General features: G+C 35.9%; 1 protein-coding gene across 2 annotated transcripts in view; it reads left to right on the top strand.

Moving 5' to 3' along the window:
• Positions 1-6,445, top strand: part of LOC121732480 (neuropilin and tolloid-like protein 1) — a 206,930-nt gene extending 200,485 nt beyond the window's left edge. For both annotated transcript variants that reach the window (XM_042122383.1, XM_042122373.1), the window contains 2 exons: positions 4,099-4,230; positions 5,550-6,445. In XM_042122383.1, coding sequence (XP_041978317.1) covers positions 4,099-4,230; positions 5,550-5,638 — 221 coding nt within the window. In that variant the 3' untranslated portion in view covers positions 5,639-6,445. The remainder of the gene's footprint in view (positions 1-4,098; positions 4,231-5,549) is intronic.
• Positions 6,446-26,327: the final 19,882 nt, after the last annotated feature.

The following is a 26,327-nucleotide window of genomic DNA, read 5'->3' as shown; positions in this document are numbered from 1 at the left end:
TGGCAATGCCGGGAATCGGGATAAAATGAAGCCTACATTACTGCAAATTTTCCTCAGAATCCATCTAATAAACACAAATCCCAAAGCTTTGTATAACCTTTGACCTGTCCCCCGTTACCAACCCCCTTTTCCAGTTAAAAAGTTGATTATGTCCTTTCTCAGGCTCTAGACTATCTGTGTACAAAATTTCATTACAATCGGCTCAGTTGTTTTGGCGTGAAAGCGTGACAGACAGACAGACAGATACTTTCGTATTTTATAATATTAGTATGGAAGTATAGATTACTATGAGAGAAGTAGCTGACAGCTGTTATAATAATATTATAGTTCATACCTACATACTTTGATACCTCCATGGCTTATATTATACGAAAAATTTTATTTTCGGTTTCGATATGATTAATAACCTATCGGCGTGTTTATAGATAGAATATCTACCACAGCTGCCCTGCGGCTGTCGCGGTACTGCTATCGACGCGACAGGGTCACGCTCATCGAAATTTGCCGCGCCACGCCCACCGGTCTCGTGTCGCGCGTCGCGGTAATCGGAATGTCGTCCATATAAACACATACAAAGCAGTGGCTTGGCGACAGTCTCGGGTCGCGGGTCGCGGACATCGGTATGCTATTTTACGCGGCGACCGGTCTCTCTGTCTCGCGACACGGGTCGCTGTGATTGTTTAGTCCTCCATACAACTTCATAGTGAGCAGTGGCTGTTTGGGTCGCGGGTCGCGGCGACCCGCTGCATGCTGCCTTGATCCGAATCATACCTTTAGGGTTGATTCAGAACGCAACACGACGCGTAGATGCATTTCTAAAGTATAGATTTGACAGATTCGCAAGACCTCTCACGCAATTGAAATCTGTCAATTCCATACAAATTTATGCCGCGCCGCGCCCTGCCTCGCCTCGTCGCGTTGCGGTCTGAATTGACCCTAAGACTGGGCATAGACGGGCCGCAAGTTGCAGTCAGTCGCAACCCTAAGTCTCGTAATACTTAATTTGATACTTTAATTATCTAAAATTACTCTCATATGTGCGTGCGCCCGCTTCGAAAGGCTCAATATTATGAATTATGATAGTATGCTACTGTATATTATAATATTACGTTAATATCATTGATGGACAACAATACATAAAGAAAATGCAGATCAATTATTAAATATATTGATGCGGATTTCCTTTAATAAAATAATATTAATTGTGTTTTTGAACATTTTCAATATTAATTTTCATTTTCAATAATAATAGTTCAAAAGGGTCTTGTATTTTAATTATTTTGAAAATTTATAGCAAATGGATGACCGGATAATAAGTGACCGTTGCTACCAGAAATGAGAAATGCCAGAGTATATTAAACACTCTTTAAACCCTTTTCTACTACTCGAAATATTATTTTACCGTTTAATATAAAGAGGAATTTCTCGGAGAGTCCTTACGTATAACTTTATGTTCAAAGTTTATTATAACAGGCTATATCATAATATTATTATTTAATATTATATCAAGAGGATATTATTCAAGTACACTACAATTTATATAAGTTGAGTGTATTTTAATTTTACTGAGAAAACAGTATCTTTTATTATTGTGGGTTATATAAATTATTTCTTTTTTCAGTCGAGTTATATTACCTGATAGAATAAACAGTATAAACTGTAGGCTCACAGAAAACTAGCGAAAAGTAACACAGTAGTAATTTTCTCTTTTCATTTTTGTTGATAAAAGCATATCATGCTTGATGTGAAAACGTGCAAATGGAGTCTAGATTTTATACAGCCTTCAATAAATTAAATAAACATTAGTATAGAATCCAGGTGATGCTGCAGCAGCAGCATGCAAAAATCTACGTCTTACTAGTTGTCGCAATTAAAATGAGCCCAAACACGAAACCATTGCTCTAAGTTGGTGAGGAGTTGGGTATCCTACTGATTACCAGGTGATGCTGCAGCACCAGGTCAATTTTCTCTTAATGTGTAAATTGTCATAAATGTCACGAACTAGAATGCAAAATATAAAGCCCACCAAACGACTGCAAGTTGCTAATCGGCCCTTTACGAACCAGATTTTCCAGCACGGAGCAGGCTGATGATGATGAACTATAGCTAAGAACACTCTCGATTAAGTCAGTTTTCAAACATAAAAAACTAGATCAAAATCGGTCCACCCGTTTGGATGCTACGATGCCACAGACAGACAGACAGACTGACAGACAGACACGTCAAACTTATAACACCCCTCTTTTTTGTCGGGGGTTAATAAAAATATGGGGTTTCAATAACTGGCAAAGCAGAAAGAGTTTTCTTTCACGAAAAATACAAAGACAAAATGACTAAATTTCATTGATGGTACTTTTTCAGCCGACTGTGCCATAACAGCTTTATATTATACAATTTATATACTGAATATAAAAATAAACGACTGAAGCGCCAAAATAAACGCTTAAACAACTTTTTGCACATTATGCCTGTAATAAAGATGATAAAATGGAACAAAGCGAAAACAGAAAAGGTTTTATGATGTTCATGTTTTCATTAGCCTAGGGAATACTGTTAGAGTTATAATAATATAATATTCATACAATCATTAGGGCATACCTGGAGGATTTAGTCCCTTTAATCCAATCTGGATCCCAATTCTCATGATAAGTAAACGCTATAACGGAACTTACAGTGCTCCCAAAGTGATAATGCGCATAGATATTTTCGTAATTTTTCGGCAACGGTCGTATTTCCCGAGCGTCGGAAGACGTCGCTGCAAGCGCTGTTTTAAACTTAACTTTAAGAAGAGCAGCGCTTTGCAGCGACGTAGAGGTGCCTGTCGTTGCTTGAACGTTACCATGGTAACGCCGCGATGGCTTCCCGGTGAGTTATAGCACTTAAGGCGAATTCGACCAAATTTTACTCGAGTATAACTGTCTTCTAATCTAAGAGTAAGCTGGTTTTGCGTTTTTCCAACTTCTAATCCAAGAATGAGGTAATTATACGGGAGTAAATATTTACACGGGCTATTTTGGTGGAGTAAATATTAAACTGAGAATAGTTGCACAACAGGGTGTCAACTGTCACGGTCGGTGTCATTGTGAACTATAATTGACATTTTATTTCATACTCTTTGAGTAACTTGGTAAAATGCAAACGATAATACCGTAGAGTAAACAATGAGTTTCTAAAATACTAGAGTAGCAATGTCTTACAAAAGATTCTCAGAAATGCGTAACCACTTTTTTGTTCAAAAGACAATGTCAAGTCATATATTTGTTATGTCATTATGTATGTGAGATATGCCTGCAGGCATCTTCGAAGTGGCAACGCGTTGCTCCCGTAAACTTCCAATCTAGTTACGTTAGTAACATAGAATATCATTGAGAGTAAATTAAAGGAGTAAAATTATTCTCATGATAGTTATACTAGTGTAACTTCAAGTTTGGTCGAATCGGGCCTTAGTCCGTCAATTCTGTTTCCTTTGAACAAGGTGCACAATGCAAGTTTCATAGATTCGGGTGTTATCGTGGTTACGACAATTGGCGAAGATTTCCATGCGCATTATTAATTTGGGAGTACTGTAATATCATATTTAAAAAAAAACATGTATCTATGCATAGACTTAATATATACTTATTTTCAGTCTGTAATCACAGGGGTAAAATTACACAATATAATTAGAATTTCGTCTATTTTCTGTTAAAAGTTGGCAGGCGGGGTTTGTCACTTGACACATTTGGGCAAATTTAGTTGACTACTTATCAACTTAATACGTGTAAACCGGCCATTACCGTTGTATCTCGTAGACATGCTACGAGATCTCGTAGCGCGTAGACCCTGCGTAGGGCGTAGCAATGCTACGTCATGTACTTGTTCTTACAGTTTGAACCACGCATTGAACTGCATTCCAAACCACATAAAATCCGTGAATTTGGACTGACAGTGTCATACATAACAACGTGTTAACATAGTGTATACTTTACTATATTGAATTGCATTTATTTTGGACGGCTATTTGAGAAAAAACTGTCTTCAAACAAAATATTTCAATTAACTCATAAGAGTATTTAGGAAATAAAATTTACTTTACTTACCGAAAACCCCTACCCCCAGGGTCCAACACCACCAACAGCCGCGGGTTCTCGACGTTCGGGTACTCGGGGGCGACGATCGTGCAGCCGCCGCCCACCACCACCTCCGAGATCACCATCGAGCTGCTCAGCAAGGTCGCGCCGGACACCAAGCGTAAGTTGACACCACCAGCACATCGGGGTTACCATTTTTTTGTATTTAAGTCAGGCATCTTGGCCCATATTGTAAATACCTTATAGACTAAAATACATACAATTATACTAAACTAACACTAAACACGTATAGTCTACGACGTGGGGTGCGACGTGTTCGGAAGTCTTTCTCGGAACCTCCTGAGGAACTAAATGTAGGAATATGATGGCCGCAATGGAAGATCTTCCGACCGAGTGAGGTATTATGATCGGTCAGGTCAGAATCTGATTGTTTATAACTGTCAACATTATTTAAAACTTCGATAGCGCGATGCAGAAATGTGGCGCTAATTGTAGGTTCCACACCATATTTTTTTAAGGGTGTTGCTTTACCCTAAACTGACCCACAAGATCAGTGTTAGGATTAGCGCCGACCGAACGGAGCACAGCGGAGAGGATTTTATGAACGCACTTGAAAATAAACTTTAAAGTTATGATACTAAAGTGCGATAAGAGATTTCTGCTTATCTTCGAGGCATTTTTGTTCAAGCATTTATGCACTTTAGTGTAATAATTTTTACATCTAGGCATTATTTGTTATAATGTTATACTAGCTGTATGTTGTTAATACAATTGTGTCTTGTGTGTATTGAAAATAAAAAATTATTTCTTTACTTCTGCATAAAAAGACCTAAATAATTATGTAGTACAGTAGTCAAGTTTCAACATTTTTCTTTCCCGAAAACTACAATTTTCCCACGGTAAACTGTATTTACATAGATGGTTCCGCTTCCATTAGCTATTCTATTTAAAATACATTAGAATTATAATCAAATCAGCATTTGTTAATTAAATTTAAGTCAATGCTCTTATCTCAAAATTAGATGCTTGTAAAATATTTATCGAGCGAAGGGCTCTTGTATTGGTTGTGTTTTCATCAACCTTTTGATATTTAACTGTGGTTTAACTTATTTGTATAATTGTTTAAACATTTTTTTACTCGATATTTAATACCCTACAAAGAAACTAAAAGAAAATAATTCACCAGTGTATGTATACAGTATGTATGTTACACCGTAGCCGTGTACTTTTTAATAGATTCATAATAATGGTCCAGATTTCTGGTAGTCAGGTTCTAATATTAAATCTAACGACAAAATGAGGTTCTCAGATCAAGACGTTTATTTTGCTTAATTGTTTTACTCAATATTGATATTGTACAATAGTCGATTCGAAAATATAATCTAAAAAAAACTCTTTTGTTATATCATCGACTGTAGTCCGTGCATTACCTGGTGGGTGCACACTAGAAAAATTTCAATAAAACTTTTTTGTTAACAGAAAAGAAGATCCCGGACCGGCGGCCGATGAGCACCGAGACGACGCGCTCCGCCCCCGACGTCATCATAGTCTCCAAGCCGGTTCGCTGAGGGTGACCTCCGGGGCCCTGGGCACCACCGGGGCCCCGCACGCGCCCCGAGGGGGCCCACCAGCCCCACTGCCCCCTAGACTTCTCCCGCAGCTTAGACACGTGCGAGTATTACAGCACCTACTTCGACGAAGGACCAAAACTTATATACGACTACTGTCTAAAGAGTGACTTTTACAAGGCGCGGACTCTCCCGAGGAATGTCGGTTCGACGGCCGACGTGAAGGTGCACCCGCGACGTAGCGTGTGCTTCTATGACTGTCCCAACCGGAACACTATAGTGGTGAAGGCTGATGTGGAGCCGAGGTAGCAGTGATAAGCTTTTTAATACTTTACTACTGCTAATAGGCCACACGGTGCTGCGTGATCGTGCGATTTTTTTTTAAATTGTGAGTTTTCTACAAGTGTGTAGTGGCTTTATGCGCACATTTCTGTGAATCCTGTAAGTCTCACGCCTTGTTTCTGAAGATAACAGGAGTTTATATTTTATTAAGCTATACTCGAGCTCCTTTGATTGGCTATACGTTAACAAATCAACAATTTTGTTGAATACATTAACTTCAATCAAAAAGTCTTAGCAGCCGGGCATAAATTCTGTTAATGTTTCACTGTTACCATAATATTTATTATACTGCCTTTTATTTATTTAGTTTTGTAATTTGAATAGTTTATGTAATAATTGTATAGTTTGACACCTGTGTTGTTATAGCGAAAACCACGATCATACACACATTTCATTTCACAACATTTCATACGATCTTTCGTATGAAGTTTTATAAGCCCCGTGGTTATGATTATAGCCATAGTTTTATTAAAAAGTACTATTTTCTCAATGAGAAAATAGTACTTTTTAATGAGATAACATGAGAAATTCTCATAATTCACACCAAAATACTAATTATAACCTCTACAAAAAGTGTACATTACCTCCTAAAACATTTCGAAATACTTCACTTTTCGCAGTACACGAAAAACAAAACTTCATAAAATATTCGCATAAAAATGATTTGTGTAAGATGTTTATAATTTTAATGGGTCGACTTTCTAAATTTTCGCATTGATGGGAACTCGTGAAGTACCTGAGAGGTAAAATTCATTAAAACTAACGAGCAGGCGCCGAAAGCCGCCAAGTTAACTTATTATGGACGAAAACTCACTCATTTTGTATAGCGGCGCAGGTATAGTCCGACCGCAGGACAGGGAGAATTTTTTTTGTGTCAAATTACGATAAATTGGAAGTATTACATCACGAAGTTTTTCTTATTTAGCTCAAATGAGATCTGAACATTGCGTATTAGAATATTTTTTATGTACCGCATGGTAAAAAAATCCAAAGCATGTCAAGAGTTTTTCTTCGAGAGAGACCATGTTCCAGCTAATGTTAAAAAGAGAAATCCTGGTAACGCAGTTCGTGTGGTGATATAATTATAGTAAATCAGTTGTGTTAAACATAATTTCATTTTATTTATATGTTAATATATGATTGTTAAATTATATTTTGTGTTACTTAGGGCCTAACTTCTAGACTTTTAATAATGTTTAAGTTTTAATGAACAATTAGGGGCCGTCAATATATCACGTCACAAAAATTCGACTAAGACTTTTTTAGTATTTAATTAAGTTTGGTATAACCTCCCTCTTGCGCCGTGACGTAACGTATGGATGGCCCCTTAACTCTAAGCTTGCTCTATTTTTGTGCATTTCTGTCATAAAATATCATACAAATATCAAACCAAACATAGGGCGGGCGATTTTTAAATAGATTAAAACGAAATTAAATGTTATTGAAAACGAACATCGGTTCGAGTTGATTTTCTTTTTGAAAAATTTTAATGTGTTATGATTATGTAGATATTTTATTAATAAAACATTGCAAATTGTACATGTTTTTGAATTATCCCTTTTTACCCCAAGGATTTGGTCCAGAACTCCAGAATAAAGAGCTTACTTATGAAAGATTTATCTTACGTAAACGTTTATGTAGGCTATAATTTTTTATACTTTTAAGTATAAAAAAATCTTAACTAACAGGCAATTTAGTTTAATAGAATGTCATAGGTAAGTATTATAATATTGTGTACATACATCGTATATATTATAAATTATCTCTTTATGGACATAATAAGGTAGGTACACTAAATAAAAATCTGATAAATACTGCACATACTGCAGCAAAATCTGACACATAAATCAAAATATCCATATCATAAAAACTTCATAATAGTTCGCAAATAAATCAGAGGAATTTCTTGGCAATTTTTCACAACAATTACGAAATAAGTGAATTATTAGCCAAGTTTTGAAAGTTTAACGATTTCGTCGAGGAATATGATAATTGTGGCAACTTAACGACTTAACTTGCAGACTTGACTCACTCTTATCTGAGTATTTATATGCCAGCCCACGGAGGCACAATTGACATAACTACCAGTAGTTCGACTGCAAAGAAACGGACAGGTTTCAATATCTGTCAAATTCGTCGGGTTTCACTAGGATTATGAACGGATTGTGCCTCGCGCTGGCTGATATAATTTCTTTTTAAATATTTAAAATAAAGATTTCAAAATTGGATTCTGACAATTTCAATAGCATCATGTGCCAAAACACAAACAACAATACGACCAAAGAGGAACACGTCCATCGAATATGTCATATTTTGAAATTCGTAGGTAACAAGTTAACAACCCTAGCGACGATTTTCGTCATAATACGTCAAATTTAAAAATTTCAACATCAGTTCTAAGTCGGCATACTCTATCATTCTGTCTACTCTGACGGAGGTACAGAGGGCTTATATTATGGTCACAGCACATTACTTATTAGTTATTATACTGTACTCGGCGAAGCATGGCGGTAGTGGTCATTGACTCCCTGTCAAAAACTTGTCATTTTCTATACAAAGCCGCGATTGACAACATATGACACTTCATTGTCAATCGCGGTTTATACAAGCTGTTAGTGTAAACACCGTTATCCTTGAAACCATCAAAGAACAACTTTTTCTTTGAGAACAATGCTGGGAACTCAAAAAAATCCGTCTCCATACACATACAAATTGCCGATCCGGGCATCCATATGGGTATGAAGACGGCATTTTTTTTGAGTTCCCGCATTGTTCTAATAGCAAAAGTTGTTCATTTTGACGGGCTCATATTTTGATGGTTTCAAGGATAACGGTGTTTACACTAACACACTTTCCGGTTCTTCTCGCCGGGTTAGTTCCCGAACCGGTGGTAGGCCCCAGTAGCTTTAACGTTCAAAAAGTGTTTGCAAAAAGCTTATTCTGAATAATTTTTTTTGACTTTGACTTTGACACTATATAGAAAATAACAAGTTTTTGACAGGGATTCAATGACCGCTACCGCCATGTTTCGCCGAGTACAGTATAATTGTTATAAATTAGATTAGATGACCCGGTGAACTTCGTATCCTCCGAGATAAATAGTATCCTATGCCCTTTCACAGGATTCAACGTATCCAAATTTTAGCAAAATCGGTTCAGCGATTTGGGCGCGAAGACGTAACAGACAGACAAGACTCACTTTTGCATATTTTATAATATTACCTATAGTATTGATACAGGAAATTAAAATGGGTCTTTTACAACCTTTTCAAAATAATTATTTCGATATTTTATAGCTTTTATTTTTCATGCATCGCCGCATCCCGTTTGTAATCTTTAAAAACCTTCTTCATTAAAATATTTTATACCCAGTTTCCCACAAAAGGGGTTCGAGACAAATTAGTTGGGGAATGATGAACGACGGAGTGTTATTGACGGAGACGCATCGTTTGTCACCGACCAAATAGAGCCCGTCAGCCCGTCAGCCCGTCAGCCCGTCACGTCACGCCGGCGTCACGTCACGGGCGTGACGACACTTTACAATACGTTTTTATTATATAAATTGGCCGTTTTGGCCTTAATGTAGATAACATAATCGTTAACTTTTATAAACGACAATATTACGGGCCTATTACGTGAAGGTCGGAGCAGAGGACCACCACCAGGCACCAGCACATACAGTAAAATATAATCCGACATTCTGAACACGTCACAAGTCATGTCAGAATATTGACAGAAACGTTGTCAAACGTCGAACAAAACTTTGTGTTTACTGCTGGTGCTGCCGTCTATCTCGGAATCGGCTCCAACGATTTTCATGAAATTTAATATATACGGGGTTTCGGGGGCGATAAATCGATCTAGCTAGGAATCATTTTTAGAAGCTTCGCTCGGTAAAATAGCTGGTATCCTATTTATATGATATTTGTTTGTCATTTAAAGCGTTGATTTAATACCTGTATGGTTAACTCGTAGCGTTCACGGTGAAAGACGTGACACTATCTACCTTGCTAGCTACTATCTACCTTGCCACTAGCGCGTACAGTCTGATACGGCCAAATCAAGGTAAGTGCCTTCTTTTGAATTAGTTGCATGTTGGCAGCGAGTGAGCGATGAGGTGTCACGTTAGAATATCTTTGTGTCACGTTTTTGACTTAAAATTCCAAGCTGCATTTTTAGGAAATGCAAAAATTATAGTTATAAGACTTATAAGGTAAAAAAGGATGAAAAAGTTACGTACCACAAGTACATGAAAACATGAAAACATCTAGTAATTAATTTTTATTTGGATATTTTCCAACATTATCAACACGTTATTTAATACAAACTATTAAACTAAAAAAGGATAGAAAATACGGACGACAACTGCAGCGTGATAAGGACAGAAAATCGTGTGACAGAATAACCGCGCATGCGTGTTGATGTGCAACTCAAAGTATATAGCAATCCTTTTCTATATCATTCGTAACGTATTATCTGTCGCATTCATTGTTGTAATTTATAGATATACCAGAGGTAGGTATTTATATGTCGTACAGGAATAAATTTATATATATGGTACGTTATACCATAGTATAAAAGTATTAAATATATTTCCGTTGTCTGGTACCTGTAACACAAGTCCTTCAGGTACTTAGCACGGGGCCAGACTGACGTGGTGTGAAGCGTCCATAGATATTATTATTATTATTAAGTTGGAAGCCGCCTACATAAAGTTGCAGCAGACGTCTATGGCGACACGTCATTTCTATGTATTTCTATGTGTCGCTAGCTTCGTGTCGCTAGCTGCGCAGAGTATTTCACAGAAATACATACATACAAACCAGTAGTGTCGCGACGACACGTCGTCTGCGGTTGCTTCATGTCGTCCGCTGCCAACCGGCACCTTAATCCTAGCGCTGGATCGAAATATCAAATAATGTAAACCCACTATTAGAGTGGTTCTTACAGATAGATCTATGAAATTCATAATCTGAAAAAATCAGAATGTGTGTGGAGCGTACTGAATACTGATATTGTATGGTATTCCGGTGTTTCTGAATTAATAATAATTATGAATTTCCGATTATGAAATTCTGGCTGTGTGAGGCCAGCCTTAGGGTTGATTCAGACCGCAACGTGACGCGTAGATGTATTTCTAAATTAGTATGGATTTGACAGATTCGCAAGACGTCTGACGCAATTGAAATCTGTCAAATCCATACAAATTTAGAAATTTGTATGGATTTGACAGATTTGCAAGACGTCTGACGCAATTGAAATCTGTCAAATCCATACAAATTTATGCCGCGCCGTGCCTCGCCTCGCCTCGTCGCGTTGCGGTCTGAATTGACCCTTATCCTCAATGTTAAACTATGGCTAACCACATTAGAAAGCAAACATAACAAATATTTAACAGCTGGACAATTAAATCACCTGAAATCGGCTCCAGGGTATACGTAAGTGAGTATGAATATTGTATACAACTGTTACACGTGTTGAATTTTACGACCCCCGCGACAAAAGTTAGTGTCACTTAAATGTTTATTGTTTAATAAACAAGTTCTTGACTTATGTGGCCTTTTCATACTTGGTGTACTGTGGACACAATACAATCGATTAGAAAAATCTACATTCTACAATTCGACGGGTGCAAAGTAAAAAAAGTCATCTGCAATTTTGAGTTTTTCGTTTTTTTGTAGAAACTAGCTTAAAATATCATGTTCTACAACATACCAAAAACAAAAATTCAAATATCACCTTATTTTTGGTACTTTTGTCACGTAAAAGAAGACATCTACTCTTGTTTTGTGAAATTGCACGATGTAGATGCGGATAACTACCGCTGGTCGTCTATACGCGGGACGCGCGGGGGTCATGTTATGCGGCATAAGCGGCTATCTGCCATATAGCTTTTTCTACGTTGCGATTGTGATTTAGATGTCTCAATTTACTTTTGCAAATTAGTATTGTTTATTATGTTTATGAGTACCTATTTATGTTAATTCTTATTGTTAGCTATATTAATTGACTTCTAATTTGTTACTGTTATTTTTTACTGTTTTTTCATGTTCAGAAAGTCCAAAACGACTTTTTAAAGAAGTTGAAAGTTTCCAGAACATAAGTGATAGATTTATCGAGCAAAATACTGTGTTGCCCGATGAAATTATTGAACATCTTATAGAAAACCTTGATGTGTCACCGATGAAGACAAATAAATATAAGTTAACTTTGTAAGATAAGTCCCCATGATCTGAATACTCTAGGCCAGTCACACCAGTTCACTCTCAGTCTGAAATATAAAATGATTTTGAAAATTTGTCGATCTCAGCAAATTAACAAATACGCCAACACCCTCAGAATACAGTTCATCACTTCAAGTCCGCCGCGTCCATTATCAGTATTAGATCAAAATATTATATACTAGCTGTTGCCCGCGACTTCGTCCGCGTGGACTTCAGTTTATAGCGCGCGATGTCAACAAAATTTGTGTCAAAAGCTTTTATAAAAAAAAAACCCTGGTACCCCTTAAATCAAAACAGCTGTGCAGTGTGCACATAATATTTCATTTTTTTTAAATTAAACTTTATATATTATGCCAAATTTTAAAGCTTATTTAGCCCCCTTAACTTTACCCATAAACTATTTATCATTGATAGGTTTAAGGTTACGTCACTGTATAATGTATATTATAATAATTATAATATTAAGTACTGACTTATTAAATAACGTAGAAAAGAAATAACAATCGAAAAAAATCGGGACTCGAAGGTATGATGATACCACCTCTTATAGAAAGATGTTAGTCAAGCGTTAGCGCGATGTAAAAGACGCACGGCGCCATCTAGTATGAATTTTTGGAACTAACTTAATTTGAACAAATTTTCGTATTTTCACCCCCTTACAACCTTTTTTTCCAGTAAAAAAGTAGCCTATGTCCTTTCTCAGGCTTCAGACTATCTGTATACAAAATTTCATTACAATCGGTTCGGTAGTTTTGGCGTGAAAGCGAGACAGACAGACAGACAGACAGACAGACAGACAGACAGACAGAGATACTTTCGCATTTATAATATTAGTATAGATTATTTTTTATTAAACAGATACTTTGATCTCATATAATCTATGACCTGCTTGAGTTTATTAACTCAAGCAGGCCATCGAGTATATTGTCCCTCTCAAACTTTAAATCTTCTATAGACAACACCATTGATGCTTCTTCGGCAGTGGAGGCATCAAGTGAATGTTCTACGCCTTCCTCGTTAAACGGTAGAAAAAGACGTCAGTTAAATATTGATCTAAAGAAAAGGCGATTGAGAAATAAAGACACGTGTATTGATACGAGACGTAAATTACGACAAAATTTAGGTAAACAATTACATCAGTCCAGAAATGGTAAATTGCAACCTGCGTAACATCATATCCCGGCATTTGCAAGTTCTCGCGAAGTTTTTCTATTAACTTATCTTTGACCGGTTTTGGGATCTCTGTGATCACGAGAAGCAATTGAGAAATCGTTGAAATAAAATTTCATTTTGTGTTCTGAAAAATCGTATGCACCCCTCCGATGGTGTAAAACGTCCGGCGATGCTTATGATGTTATAATGAACCCATCATGCTTACAAGTGCCAAGTACAAAGACTTAATAAGCCTCTGCCTAATAATTTACAACATAGTTCCTGTACTGATAATGATACTGAATAATTTTTAAATTAGTTTAAAATAATTAAAGTATTGACACAGAATTTCATTTTTGTTGTGAGAAAATACGATTTTTACGAAAGTAAATGAATGATTCCTAAGTATATCCATACTAATATTATAAATGGGAAAATATGTTTATTTATTTATTTGTTTGTTTGTCCTTCCTTCACGCTCTAACGAAGAAACAAATCGTATTGTTTTTTGGCATAAACTTAATTGAAAGGATGAAAAGTAACATAGGCTACTTTTGGTCTTGGAAAAACATCATGTTTCTAAGGGAGCTTACGGGAATATTTGCAATTTACGCGATTTTCAAATTCCACGCGAGCGAAGCCGCGAGCAAAAGCTAGTATTTCATATTTTAACTTCCTTCTAAATCGTGTACCTTGCACCGAATCGACAACGTAGAAAAAGATATCTACGCAATTATGTTCTGAACTTGGTGTGTTTAAGATGTAAAACGTTTAACTACATATTTTAATAATATAACTTACTTTTAATAATAATATAAAGTGTTACACTTTACGTAGTTACTGATAATCGTACTAGTAATCGGTAAAAATACTTAATAAATATAATTTTTAATTCCCACGTAGAAACGACCAAGTGGTAGTTAACTCAGTTGTCATATTTTCAAGCGCAATGTAGATGCAGACAACTACAATATCTCGTAAATTAAACATAATTAGAAGAAATTAAATATACATGTGGATTAATTAATAAATAATGAAACAATGATGAAAATTTCAATAAATTTGATCGGAAATTGACAAAATGGGAGCATTTTTTCCTATTATGCGCTCTCCTGAAAAGTTGCTGTTTTGTAGATGACTCTTTTTACTTTGCACCCGTCGAATTGATTGATAGACAGATGTCAGACCTACGTCATTTGGTCGTGTTATCTCAATTCAATGTGCCGGCCCCTTATTGTATTGTGCAATATGACGCTTTTATTGAATAGTTTATTTGACAATAATTAGATTGAAGGCGCGCGATGTTCAATATCAACTCTAGACGGTCAATAATATTATGCAATACGCGATATTACCAACGATATTATTATTTTTTCAGCCTCTCACTTCACCTCTTGTTCCCCCTTCTGTAAAAAGAGACAATTATTTGCTTGATATTATTACAATTTCGATTTTTTTTAATGAATTATTTACTTATATTTTTTCCGTACATTTGTATCCTTATTTCTGTTTACATTAACTTGCATCTTAATTATATTTCTATTCCACTTACAGATTTTTACGTATTACATTAAGTTTGTTGCATTCTATACTTTTACATTTATTTCTTTCATATTTTTACATTTATTACTTTTATACAATTAAGTACATTCATTATTTTTTTACTATCACATTTCTTTCTTCTTTATATTTATATTGTTATTACATTCATACTATTACATTTATGACTTGTGTTGAATAACATTTATTATCTTTAACTATTGCATTTACTTGTTTTTATTTTTCTGAAATTTTACGAGAGTATATATTTTCTTAATTTTCAGTATGATAGAATATCAGTGTCTTACGTGTTATATTAAAATTACATTTTAAACCGTCATTATATACCAAAAGATGGCCCTTGTTTTCTCTTAATATTTCAGTATGGGTGTTGCAAAATCTCCAATAAGTACAGTATGTGCATCCAGCCAGGAACTCCCGGCGCGAGTGGTTGCTTACATGATTAAAACAATAATAATAATAGCTCCCACACCGGTTTCGGTGACGGAGGCCGGTTTCTTGTGTAGGAGGTGGTAACTTTATATGTGTTGTGCGTTGTCAAGCTTATGCCTTACATGCTTCCTTATTTTACAATAATGTCATTTTTTTTTTTATTTTTTTTTTATTTTATTTTATTGTTTATTAGGGTAAAAAAACAATATCACAATATAAGATACGTTTACACACAGTCTTACTCTATACATATAAGTAATTGTGATATCCACATCATTTACCACATATATAAAATGTAAAATGTATTTAAGTTTAATTATAAGTAGTTGAGATTTTAACCTTGATTGATTAGCAGGCGGCATGTAAGTGCAAAGTCGTGAGGTTTTTTTTTACCAACGATATAACACCGGTATAATATCTTTGGATGTTACGCCGGCTTAGTCACAATCTGTCGGCTGGGTTTGACATAAAGCGACCAAATTAAGTAAGTAGGTCTGCTATCTCATATCTGCCTGAATCAACTTCTCTGATAGTGCATTACTCTTTTGAACCGAATTTCACTATTCATTCATTTAATAATAACCAATCAAAGTCAAAAAACTTCAGACACATGACAGTAAAGGAGCACACATACACGTTGATTAGATGAATTAATAATAAGATCCAGTATTCAGTTTAAACTTAGGTTTAAACTGAATACATTGTTAGGAGTTAAACATCTAACTGTAAGTTAATTCCACTACAAATTAATGCAACTTTATGATGATATTGTTGTTCCTTCCTGGCTTGAGGTTCCAGACGCGCTGTAATTACCTTATTTCGAAACTAACTGCCTTCATTACAGAAACCCGGAGTAAAATTTGGTAATTTTAGTTAGTTTAAGTGCAGTTTAGTCAATAAATCATTGTAATTTAACCAGCCTCTGCCAGAGCGAAGTTAAGGTTAAAGATGGCTTTCCAATCCTTGCACTTCGCAGCGAACGACCATAAAAAATTCAAATAAAATGCTATTTTACGACCTGGACTATAAGTTTCATTTTGGTCTACGCCACTACAAAGCTGCGGCGGCATGGGTACATAGTACATACCAATGGCAGTAGAAAATGAAACTTATAGCCTAGCCCCGCTATCCCCAACCTGCGGCCCGCGAGCCGCATGCGGCCCGCCGGGACTGTATATGTGGCCCGCGTGATGTTAAACCATTTTGAAATTCACGCCCACCAATAAAAGTCGTCGTGAAATTCGTGAAATTCGTTCCACTTTTAAATCATTAATTTTGAAGAACGTTATTTTTTAAACTCTGATGCCTGAATTAAATTAAATGATAAATAAAAAAAAAAAAAAACATGTTTGTGGCCCGTTTGAAAAAAAGGTTGGGGACCACTAGCCTAGCCCCTAGACCAGCTGTCAGCAACAGGCGGACGGCGGTCCGTTTGCGGACCATGAATGCATAATGGTCGAATCTTGAACCGCGAAATATTGTAATGTATTTTATACCAAGTATCCATTAATACATAGATAAGGTATACGTATACCTTTATCAATTAAAATAATATTGTTACGCTACATAGGACAAGTGTGTTTTGTCTGGACCTCATTAAAATTTTCCCACAGTATATTCCGGACCCCACCTAAAACTACTTGCCGATCCGTGGCCTAGGCCCTAGTACATAAAGTGGCATTTTATTTGAATTTTTGTGTGCCTTTGTCGCGAGGATCGGATAGGCACCTTAAGACGTCTTGAGCACTGGCCAGTAAACTGGGTTTTATTTCGAAATCAAGCCAACTCCTGGCCATCGTTCCGACAAAATTCGGTTCCGACGGCGAAGCGCATCAATAAAATATTAATATATAAATGCGAAACTCTGTCTGTCTGTAGCCTCTTCACGCTTAAACTGCTGAACCGATTTTGCTGAAATTTGGTATGAAGATATTTTGAGTCCCAGGAGAAGACAAAGAACAAAAGTATTATACTTTTCGTCCTGGAAAAATTTATTGTGCCCACGCGATAACAGATTTTCTGCGCAACGGAGTTTTGGGCGTCACCTAGTATCAAATGTGTTTGAAAAAGTAATTTCGCCAACATTTTATATAATATAATTATTAATTTTATTGTCATTAACTATTAATTCATGTTTAAAGAGTTAAACAAACTGCAAACTACAAAATTAAAACATCATAAAGCGCAGTCGACGGTTCTTTTCACGATACTTGAGCTTTCAGAAGCTCTCGGCCGGTTAGGCCTCATTAACGGTTCTACTAAACCTTAGTTAAAGTGAGGTTAACTCGCTAAACATAACCTTTGAAGTTGGTTGCAATTTGAAAGGTATTTATTGTTCACAAAATTTGTTAAAAGCAAAAGCCAAAAAGCACAAACGTAAACTATGCATATATGCTTACTTAACTTATATTGTAAAACATAATATTATTATTACGATAATTTTGACAGTGAAGCATGAAATGAAAAAAAAATTTTCTTAATCTATAAACATGTAACTGATAAAAATAAAACGTCCCAATACTATTTAAACAAAATGAACAAAATGTATGAGCAGCTTTCAGCCCCATTACAGTAATTGTAACGAGTTTTAAATTAACTGTCATGTTTATACTTCACCACGCGTGTAGATGTGATAGATGTGCCGGGGAATTTCGTCGTAAGATCTCTAGGTAGCGAATTAGCAGTACATAAAGTTAGGTGGAAGAATATAAAAACTCACCAGAGGCGGTGGGTTGCACCAGAGGCGTTGTTATAGTTAAGGTTAAGGTTATCGTCAAATATGGCGTCCATTATGGACTTTTACTAGGGATTTGACAGTTCATTTGACATTTTGTTATGATTAAAGTTAAAGTTATAGTTAAAGTAAGTTGGTGCAACTCACCCTCGGTAGCTATACATCATTGCGTACGTACGAACCAGCCATTGTAAATAAGATTGAAAGGAAATTTAAACATACTGCAGAGGTCAATTATTGACCGCCGATGATGATGTCAGAGCGAAACTTTAAAAATGTATTGAGAAAAAACTAGCCAATGAATTTCAAAATTATTTAATTTATATTCTTAAAATACCCTATTTTAACGAAAAAAATATAAAAAGTACATGTGATTTTTTTTGGACAATGCCCATTACTAAACTAGTTTACTACTAATTACTTCTCATGTAAATATCCTAATATAAACATAAAAAGGTCTCATTTGATATTTATGATTTTGAGTAATGTTGTTGTACATTGCAATATGAATTGACCCTAAGACAATAGAATTTCATATTATATTATATTATGTATAATCTAATAGACAAAGTCTTACCACTTGCATTATGTTTTGATGTCGTATCTATGTCTGCGTAAATCTTCGTCGAGTATGAAACGGAAAGTTTTTCGCGATCTTGTTATCCGCGAAAATTAACCGAAGAAGACTTTATGAGAAGAAAATTTCAACGGCATTAAGCTTAATTACTATACAATATGATCATAACTGTATTTTAAAAAGATAAAACCGACTTAAAATTGTACGTAATTGAGAATTAAAACTCCGTATCTCCAAAACTACTAAACCGATTTTGATGAAACTTGCACTGTTCCTTAAGTAGAATAATACCTAGTCCAAAAAAAAAGAATGACTGAAATCGGAATGGTGGTTCCAGAGATATGCGAACACAAACATAAAAACATACATACATACATACATACATACATACATACATAAATACATACTTTTGAAATTTGGCACATTTGTTCAGACGCTGATATAGACTAACATATACGAAAATTGGGAAGTTCTGGAAATATTACATACATACGTGTCGAATTAAAACTCCGTATCTCCAAAACTGCTAATCCGATTTTGATGAAACTTGCACTGTTCCCTAAGTTGAACAATACCTAGTCCAACAAAAAAGGATGACTGAAATCGGAATGGTAGTTCCAGAGATATGCGAACACAAACATAAAAACATACATACATACGTACATACATACACTTTTGAAATTTGGCACATTTGTTCAGACGCTGATATAGACTAACATACGAAAATTGGGCAGTTCTGGAAATATTACATACATACGCGTCGAATTGATAACCTCCTTTTTTTGAAGTCGATTAAAAATATATTCGTTTACGAGCCACGTGTAAGTCACAAAATATAAAACATTGGTTAAGCATCGGCGTGGTGCCGTCAAATAGTTGAAAGCTCAGTTTGGCTTGGGTTTAAGTTGCGTTTGAGTTGAGTTTGAGTTAAGTTCGAGTTGAGTTCAAGTTAAGGTTTTGTAAAGTTTGAGTTGTGTTTGAGTTGAGTTTGAGGTGAGTTTAAGTGGCGGGACAAGCCGTGGAAGTGGAGGTAGTACAAAGGAGCGAAAGCGGAAACGGAAGGTGGTGGTAGCGAGTGAAAATTGTGTGGTTTACATTTGTTAGATGGTGAGTGGTTCGCCCCAATACGAAAAACGTATCTTAAGGGCAGGTTATCCCAAAGTCACGTTTCTAGAATAAGTAATTTTTAAAGAAAGCGTCATTCAAAAAACTGGAAAATATATACCTGTATAGATAGATACATCTTTTGACTAGTTAGGGCCAACCCACACGAACCACAACCACACGACAACCACAACCACAAGACAACCACACCACGTGGTCGGACGTATATTTCGTATTGTAAATGAACTGGACCATACCGCCACATCGCAACCATAACGTTGCGTCGATGCATTCTGCCCCCGCGCCGCGCTCTATAAAACTACGCAACTACAAAAAGCTGCAGCGACACCATTCACACGTAACCACTGCTCGACGACATTTTGTCGTTGCGATGTGGTGTGGTTGTGGTACGTGTGGGTTGGCCCTTATTCGGCATCAACATTCGAACTAGACGACACGTTTTTTTCACAAATTGTAAAATTGAAAAATAAACGTTTAAATATAATTGCTGTAATCTGTAGCATTTTTATTCGACGAAAACACTAAACATTATATTAATCAGATCGAGCCCTAGTATATCCAACAACCTGAACAATTTTGTAGTGCACTTTACGGAAAAACTTTTTATTGATTTATGCTTTAACATGGTAATTTTTGTTTATAATATATAGATATGTGTTATCATTGGTCAGTCGAGGTTCGGTTACTATTAAAATATATTAAAAAAACTGCCTTAAAGATTAATAATAATAACTCACACACCGGATTCGGTGACGGTGTCCGGTTTCATTGAAATCTGGCCAGCTACCCAGGAGTAATTTTATAGTGCCCAAGTGTGTGCGCAGTACACAAGAGCACTCTCTATTCCTTTTACTTTCATAACACAGTGGGACGTAAAACCGAAACGACTGGCGAGAGATCAGGCGCAGTACCGAATTCTTACATGCCCATCCGACGCATGGATCATCTTACTTGTCAGACAATCAGGTGATCAGCCTGCATTGTCCTAACCAAACTTGGAAATAACATGTTTTCAACGCGGAAATTGAACCCACGACCTCCGAGTCAAGAGCCGCGCTCTAAGCCACTGGATCACGGAGGCGTTTAAGATTATTACCACGCAGAAAAACGACGCGAGCCCCCACAAAGCTCGGCTTTTAGCTAGTATTATAAATTATTATGTCACTCAATCTCTACATTTTCGTATACGCGTGGAACTCAAACGCCGTGTAATCCTTATACCTATGTAACGATAGGGGAGGGCACATCTCATACAGTCTCTAATCGCGGTATTAATAATTCATAGACGCGGGTGCCTGCGAGGGATCTACTTTGGAGCGACTAATGCTTAAATTATACTTATTTGAATAGGCTTGAAGGAAGTGTTACTTAGAAGTGAGTAACTTAAGAATAAGTTAATTTTTACGTATATTATCTACTAGATGACGCCCGCAACTCCGTTGCGTCAAAACTCCTTTATCGCGCGGGGACCGTACATTTTTTAGGGACAAAAAGTATCCTATGTCCTTGCCCGGGACTTACAGTATCTCCATGCCAAATTTCAGCAAAATCGGTTCATTGGTTTGGGCGTGAAGTAACAGACAGACAGACAAACAGATTCAGCGTTGCTTTTTTCACAGTAAATTGTTATGTTACACCCTGCGTTGAATTGTTGAGGTGCCCAAGTCCCAACCACAACCCGACTTCCTATACCTATCTACATTTGTTTTGTCTAAGCCAGGGCTTCCCAAACTTATTTCAACTGTGACGCCCTTGGGACTTTGCAATTTCTTTACGATGCCCCCAACCCAGCCCCCAAAAATACTTTCTAATTTTAGAACCAGCCAACATAGGTTATCACTTGTCATATAAACACTATTTGGATATTTATATTTTTATTAGGAAATAATGACCAAATCAAAACATAAGCATAAAAATTAAAAGAGATATTTATTTAAAAGATATTAAAGCCAGCAAGGCTGGCTAATGTGAAGGCTGCGCTTGCTTTTCTAAGCATAGCTTCTGAAACCGCGGATTTAGACTGCCCGCGAATCCTGGGATGTATGATTGACATAATGCGCGCGGCGCTCACCCGATTTGGTTGTGTTGACATGCGACGCCCCTGGGACAGTGTCGCGACGCCCCGGGGCGTTTTTCACAGTTTGGGAAGCCCTGGTCTAAGCCATGAGCCATCTGAATGGCGCAATACACCGCGGATCCTCGAGCGAGGTCAACACTGTCTCGAGAGAGCCATATTGTTGGGCTGAAAGAACACATGTTTGTTTAACGAACGCCTTTGTCAGTGTGTTTGTGCAGCCCCGGGCCTGCTGAGACCAACGCGATTATCTGCAGACGTACTGCGACATTTTATATATACTTCGGTTGAAGGTTATGTCTTTGAGTCGTGAATTGTCGTTAAAAAGATTTTGTTTAATACGAATTAGAGGTATGACAGGTGACATAAGTACACGAAATAATATTGCCAATTGAGAACGTTGACATATAAAGATCCCACCCAGTATAGGTTCATATCTAGGCAGGTTAAATAGAAGTTGTTAGTTCGATAGTTGTTATTTTAGTTATAGCATGTGATAACAGATGGCACTGTACAAATTTTGTAATCCGTTACATCGCGCTATCGAAAACCTAATGTGAGCCTATATAAGCCTGAGTTAATTTCGAATAAACCCAGTTCCAATAGCAGTGTGGATGTTTCAGTGAGGTTACCCTACGCAGCAACAGATTTTGATTTGCATATTTGTTTACATTTTGCGTTAAGCATATTTTGTTAATTCCTTTAATTCAAAATTTCGTTGAAAATATCATCGACGCGCTAAAAAATTCGCAACATTTTTAATTTAATTAAAAAAAAATATTTGCTAAACCAACTGAATATTAAGTCACATAGAATTTTATAAGTGTACAATTCCAATATTATATTTGACTGTTATTATTACATTTTAAATTCATATTTAACATGGATGAATATTTAATTGTAATTTTATAATGAGTTATTTGGTATGCCTATCATTTCACTAGCGTAGGATCTGCTTTGTAATTTGTTCGCCCGCGTGCGCGGAATATTCATAGTGAACCTGACATGGGTAATGGATATACTGTACACTATACATAATAAAATATACTGAGCACGCTGCAAAAATAGGTTTGAAAAAAATAGTCATGTTTTATATAAAAATATAAACAAAACTAAGTGAAAATACTTTAGGGTGCGTACGTGTTCCTTGTAGAGAGTTAACTGTGAAAGTAGCAACGCTGAAAGACCAAATTTTTGTTTTCATTTTTGTATGGGCAAGCGTCTTAGCGTCACTAGTTTCCCCATACAAAAGTGAAAACATTGTTTGGTCTTTTAGCGCTGCTACTTTCACAGTGAACTCTTTATAAGGAACACATACACACCCTAAAGTATTAACCTTTAGTTTTGTTACACCTTTTGTATGTACCATCGAGGAAATTGATCCATAGGCAGCTGTCGACGGACCTACATTATTTGGTCGGGTTGTGTCAATATTGAATTGACGTAACGCGACCAAATTACTAAGGTATTCGATTCGCTAGAGGCCTCGGAATAGACTTCTCTGATATTTTACAAACGCGAGTAAGCGCAAGTCACAAAATAATAAGTATTACGTAAAGAAATAAACAAGAGTATGGTACCAATTTTTTAAATTACCAGCTTTAGCAATGTTTTAAATCAAAGTTTGATAATAATAATATGTATTGAGTAAAAAGTAAAAAAAACTGATTGTGGTTCTGTACTTATAAAATTTACTTATTTAAAAAGTGAATAAAATATAATACAAATCTTTTTGATTCTAAGAACGTCATAAAAAACCATTGCCGGCGAAAATAATATTATAATATTATAGTGAGAGGCCAAGCGCGCCACCCCGATAATATGGCGCACTTGCCGGGGTGGCGCGCTTGGTCACACTCACTATAAAGCATTCAGGGACATAATTATTAGCTATGCATTGGTGAAAGAATTTTTGAAATCGGTCCAGTAGTTTTTGTACTTAAGTATCGCGTTCAAACAAACAAACTCTTCAGCTTTATAATATTATAAAGTATTCATCTTACTAGGTAACTAGTCTATACTCTATAGTCAAACAATCTCCGATCTCATACAATGTCTTCGGCCAGCGGATTTCCCAACGGACTTCTGTACAGTGTACGTGCTTCTAAATTGTTTAGCCATTTCTATATTTCGCTAAATTGATAGTTTACTTATCGGAGAACCGCTTTGTGTTTAAAAATGCTGAACAGATTTCCTCAAATGCTACATTTTCCTTCGTTATTTAGTACAATAGTTTGAATTGATTTAGTTAGTCGCTTCTTTGTGTCAAAGCAAAGCGCTGGGACTATACATTTTTTGAGGTTAGGCGACACCTTGATAATTTGGCTGTAGCGATATCGATTTTTCTCAGCAATGACTAAAGTTAAGAAATTAATGTTCATTGTCAGTATTCATCATGTCTTTGAATCACCCATAGCATAACACGATTGGTCAACTTTTATAACACAGAATAATCAATCAAAAATACCTCTGTAAAAAAGGGACTCCTATTTTTCCAACAGAGGAGAGTGAGCTTCCAAAATTTAGACATAGATTGGTTCAAGCATACACTTGAATTTGCTCATGGCTTACATTAAATGTAATATTTACCACAGTAATAACTAATAATATACACTTTTCATGCACTTTTCCACTTTTATTAATTAACAATTATGTTTAAAAAGTGCATGAAAAGTGTATATTATTACTGTGAAACACGAATTTCCACAATTCTTTGTTACAGTACATTCAATATCATATATGTAATATTTATGGTTTTTAAATTACGCGACAAAAACTATTTTGTCGCTTACGCCCTTTACATTTTTTGCTATTCCATTGCTTGTTTTCTATGAGAGGCCCGGCCTCCCATAGAAAACAAGCAATCTAAAACATAATATCCAACACGGTTTTTTACTTTAACGCGGTGTCTCCTTAAAACAGGCCTTTCTCGGGACTCAGTATAATATCTCCATACCAAATTTCATAAAAATTGGAGTGGTTTAGGTAAGCGTAAAGAAGCAACTGCAGACCACAGACAAAAAGGCAGAAATTTTCGTATTTTTAATTTTGAGGTTATTAATAAACTAACAATGGCTTTTTCATTTTATGTTATAAAATATTATAAAATAATTTTATAATGATAAAATGCATAGTATGAAACATAAACCAAACTCAATCATATGTAATTCAAAATATAATTATTAAACAACGCATAATTGCATTTCATTGTACAAGTGCAGACTTTTTAAATATTCAAATAGGTACATTTTATTTGAAGACAGTTGGTAGTTGCTAAGAATGTATAAGCTATAAGTTCCACTCTGAATAAATCTCAGCTGTAAACTCTATCCGGAGCTCTTCCGCCGAACGAAATACTGTTCTCTGTATAGTGTATAGGTATTGTATAATGTATATTGTATAGTGTATAATTGTGAGAAAAACTTGTTTATCAATGTAATAATATGCAGATGGATTTCCGGTGTATAAAGGTGATCGCACATATTCTATCAGTACGCGTCGAACGCGGAATTCGTTGTATGAAATTGATAATATTATGAAACCTCGCACATTCGTCCGCGCCGTACGCGCCGCGTATCGTGTACTAAGCGGTGCGTTTGTTCGATCAGCTTAGCTTTTATTGGCTGAATTTTGATTTGTTCACTAGAGCTTTTGATTTTACATCATAACACCTGCAAGAAAATCTCAGAATTGATATAGTTAAGGTGGAGTTGCTGTTAGAGGGTTCAATGTAAAAAATGTAGGCCTTTAAAAAATTATCAAAATTCACCAATACTTTACAAGTTATTATGATTATAATAACTTGTAAGTAAAAAATATATCCATTAAAATGTCGACTTCCGTTTTCTCGTTAATACAAAGACAATATAATATTATTGTTGCAATAAAAATGAAATATTAAAGCAATGGATTTTTATATTGACTTGTTTCATTTCGAAATTCCATCAGCAATCAGATGTCTGCAGGTTTTAAAGTAGAAGATACGTTTCAAATAAAATCTCCTGGAAAGTTTCAACCGTATTTTCTGAAGCAAACGCATTATATTTGTTTCATAAATAAAAGCTCTTATTATAAATGCACTGAGTCTTGTCGTGGCTCACCATAAAACAGATTTGTTCTTCGAGAACGTACATACTAGTAGTCGGGGAGCCCTAGAATATTTTTTTTTATTACTAACAAGCTAATTTTTTGTGAGTAGCTTCATTTTGATAAGGGAGATGCGGCGCCCATACAGTCGGCATGGCGCGTCCCGGCGAAAAATCTTGAAAGTGGTAACTGGTAGCTAACAGAGATAGAAAGGATTTAATACTTTGATTTGATGATCCTAAAATATGGATTATTCTATTTGTAGCACAATGTTACTTTTAAATTATATATCTAATACCTACTAATATACAAAAACTTAGCTGATTTGGGTTCCGTTTTAGGTTTCTGTAATCAACAAAACTTGGTTGAATACGGCTCAAAGC

The sequence above is a fragment of the Aricia agestis genome, chromosome 1, assembly GCF_905147365.1.
Source record: "Aricia agestis chromosome 1, ilAriAges1.1, whole genome shotgun sequence".
Lineage (NCBI taxonomy): Eukaryota > Metazoa > Arthropoda > Insecta > Lepidoptera > Lycaenidae > Aricia > Aricia agestis.
Note: the sequence above shows the minus strand (reverse complement) of the source record. Positions and strands in the feature narration are given on the sequence as shown.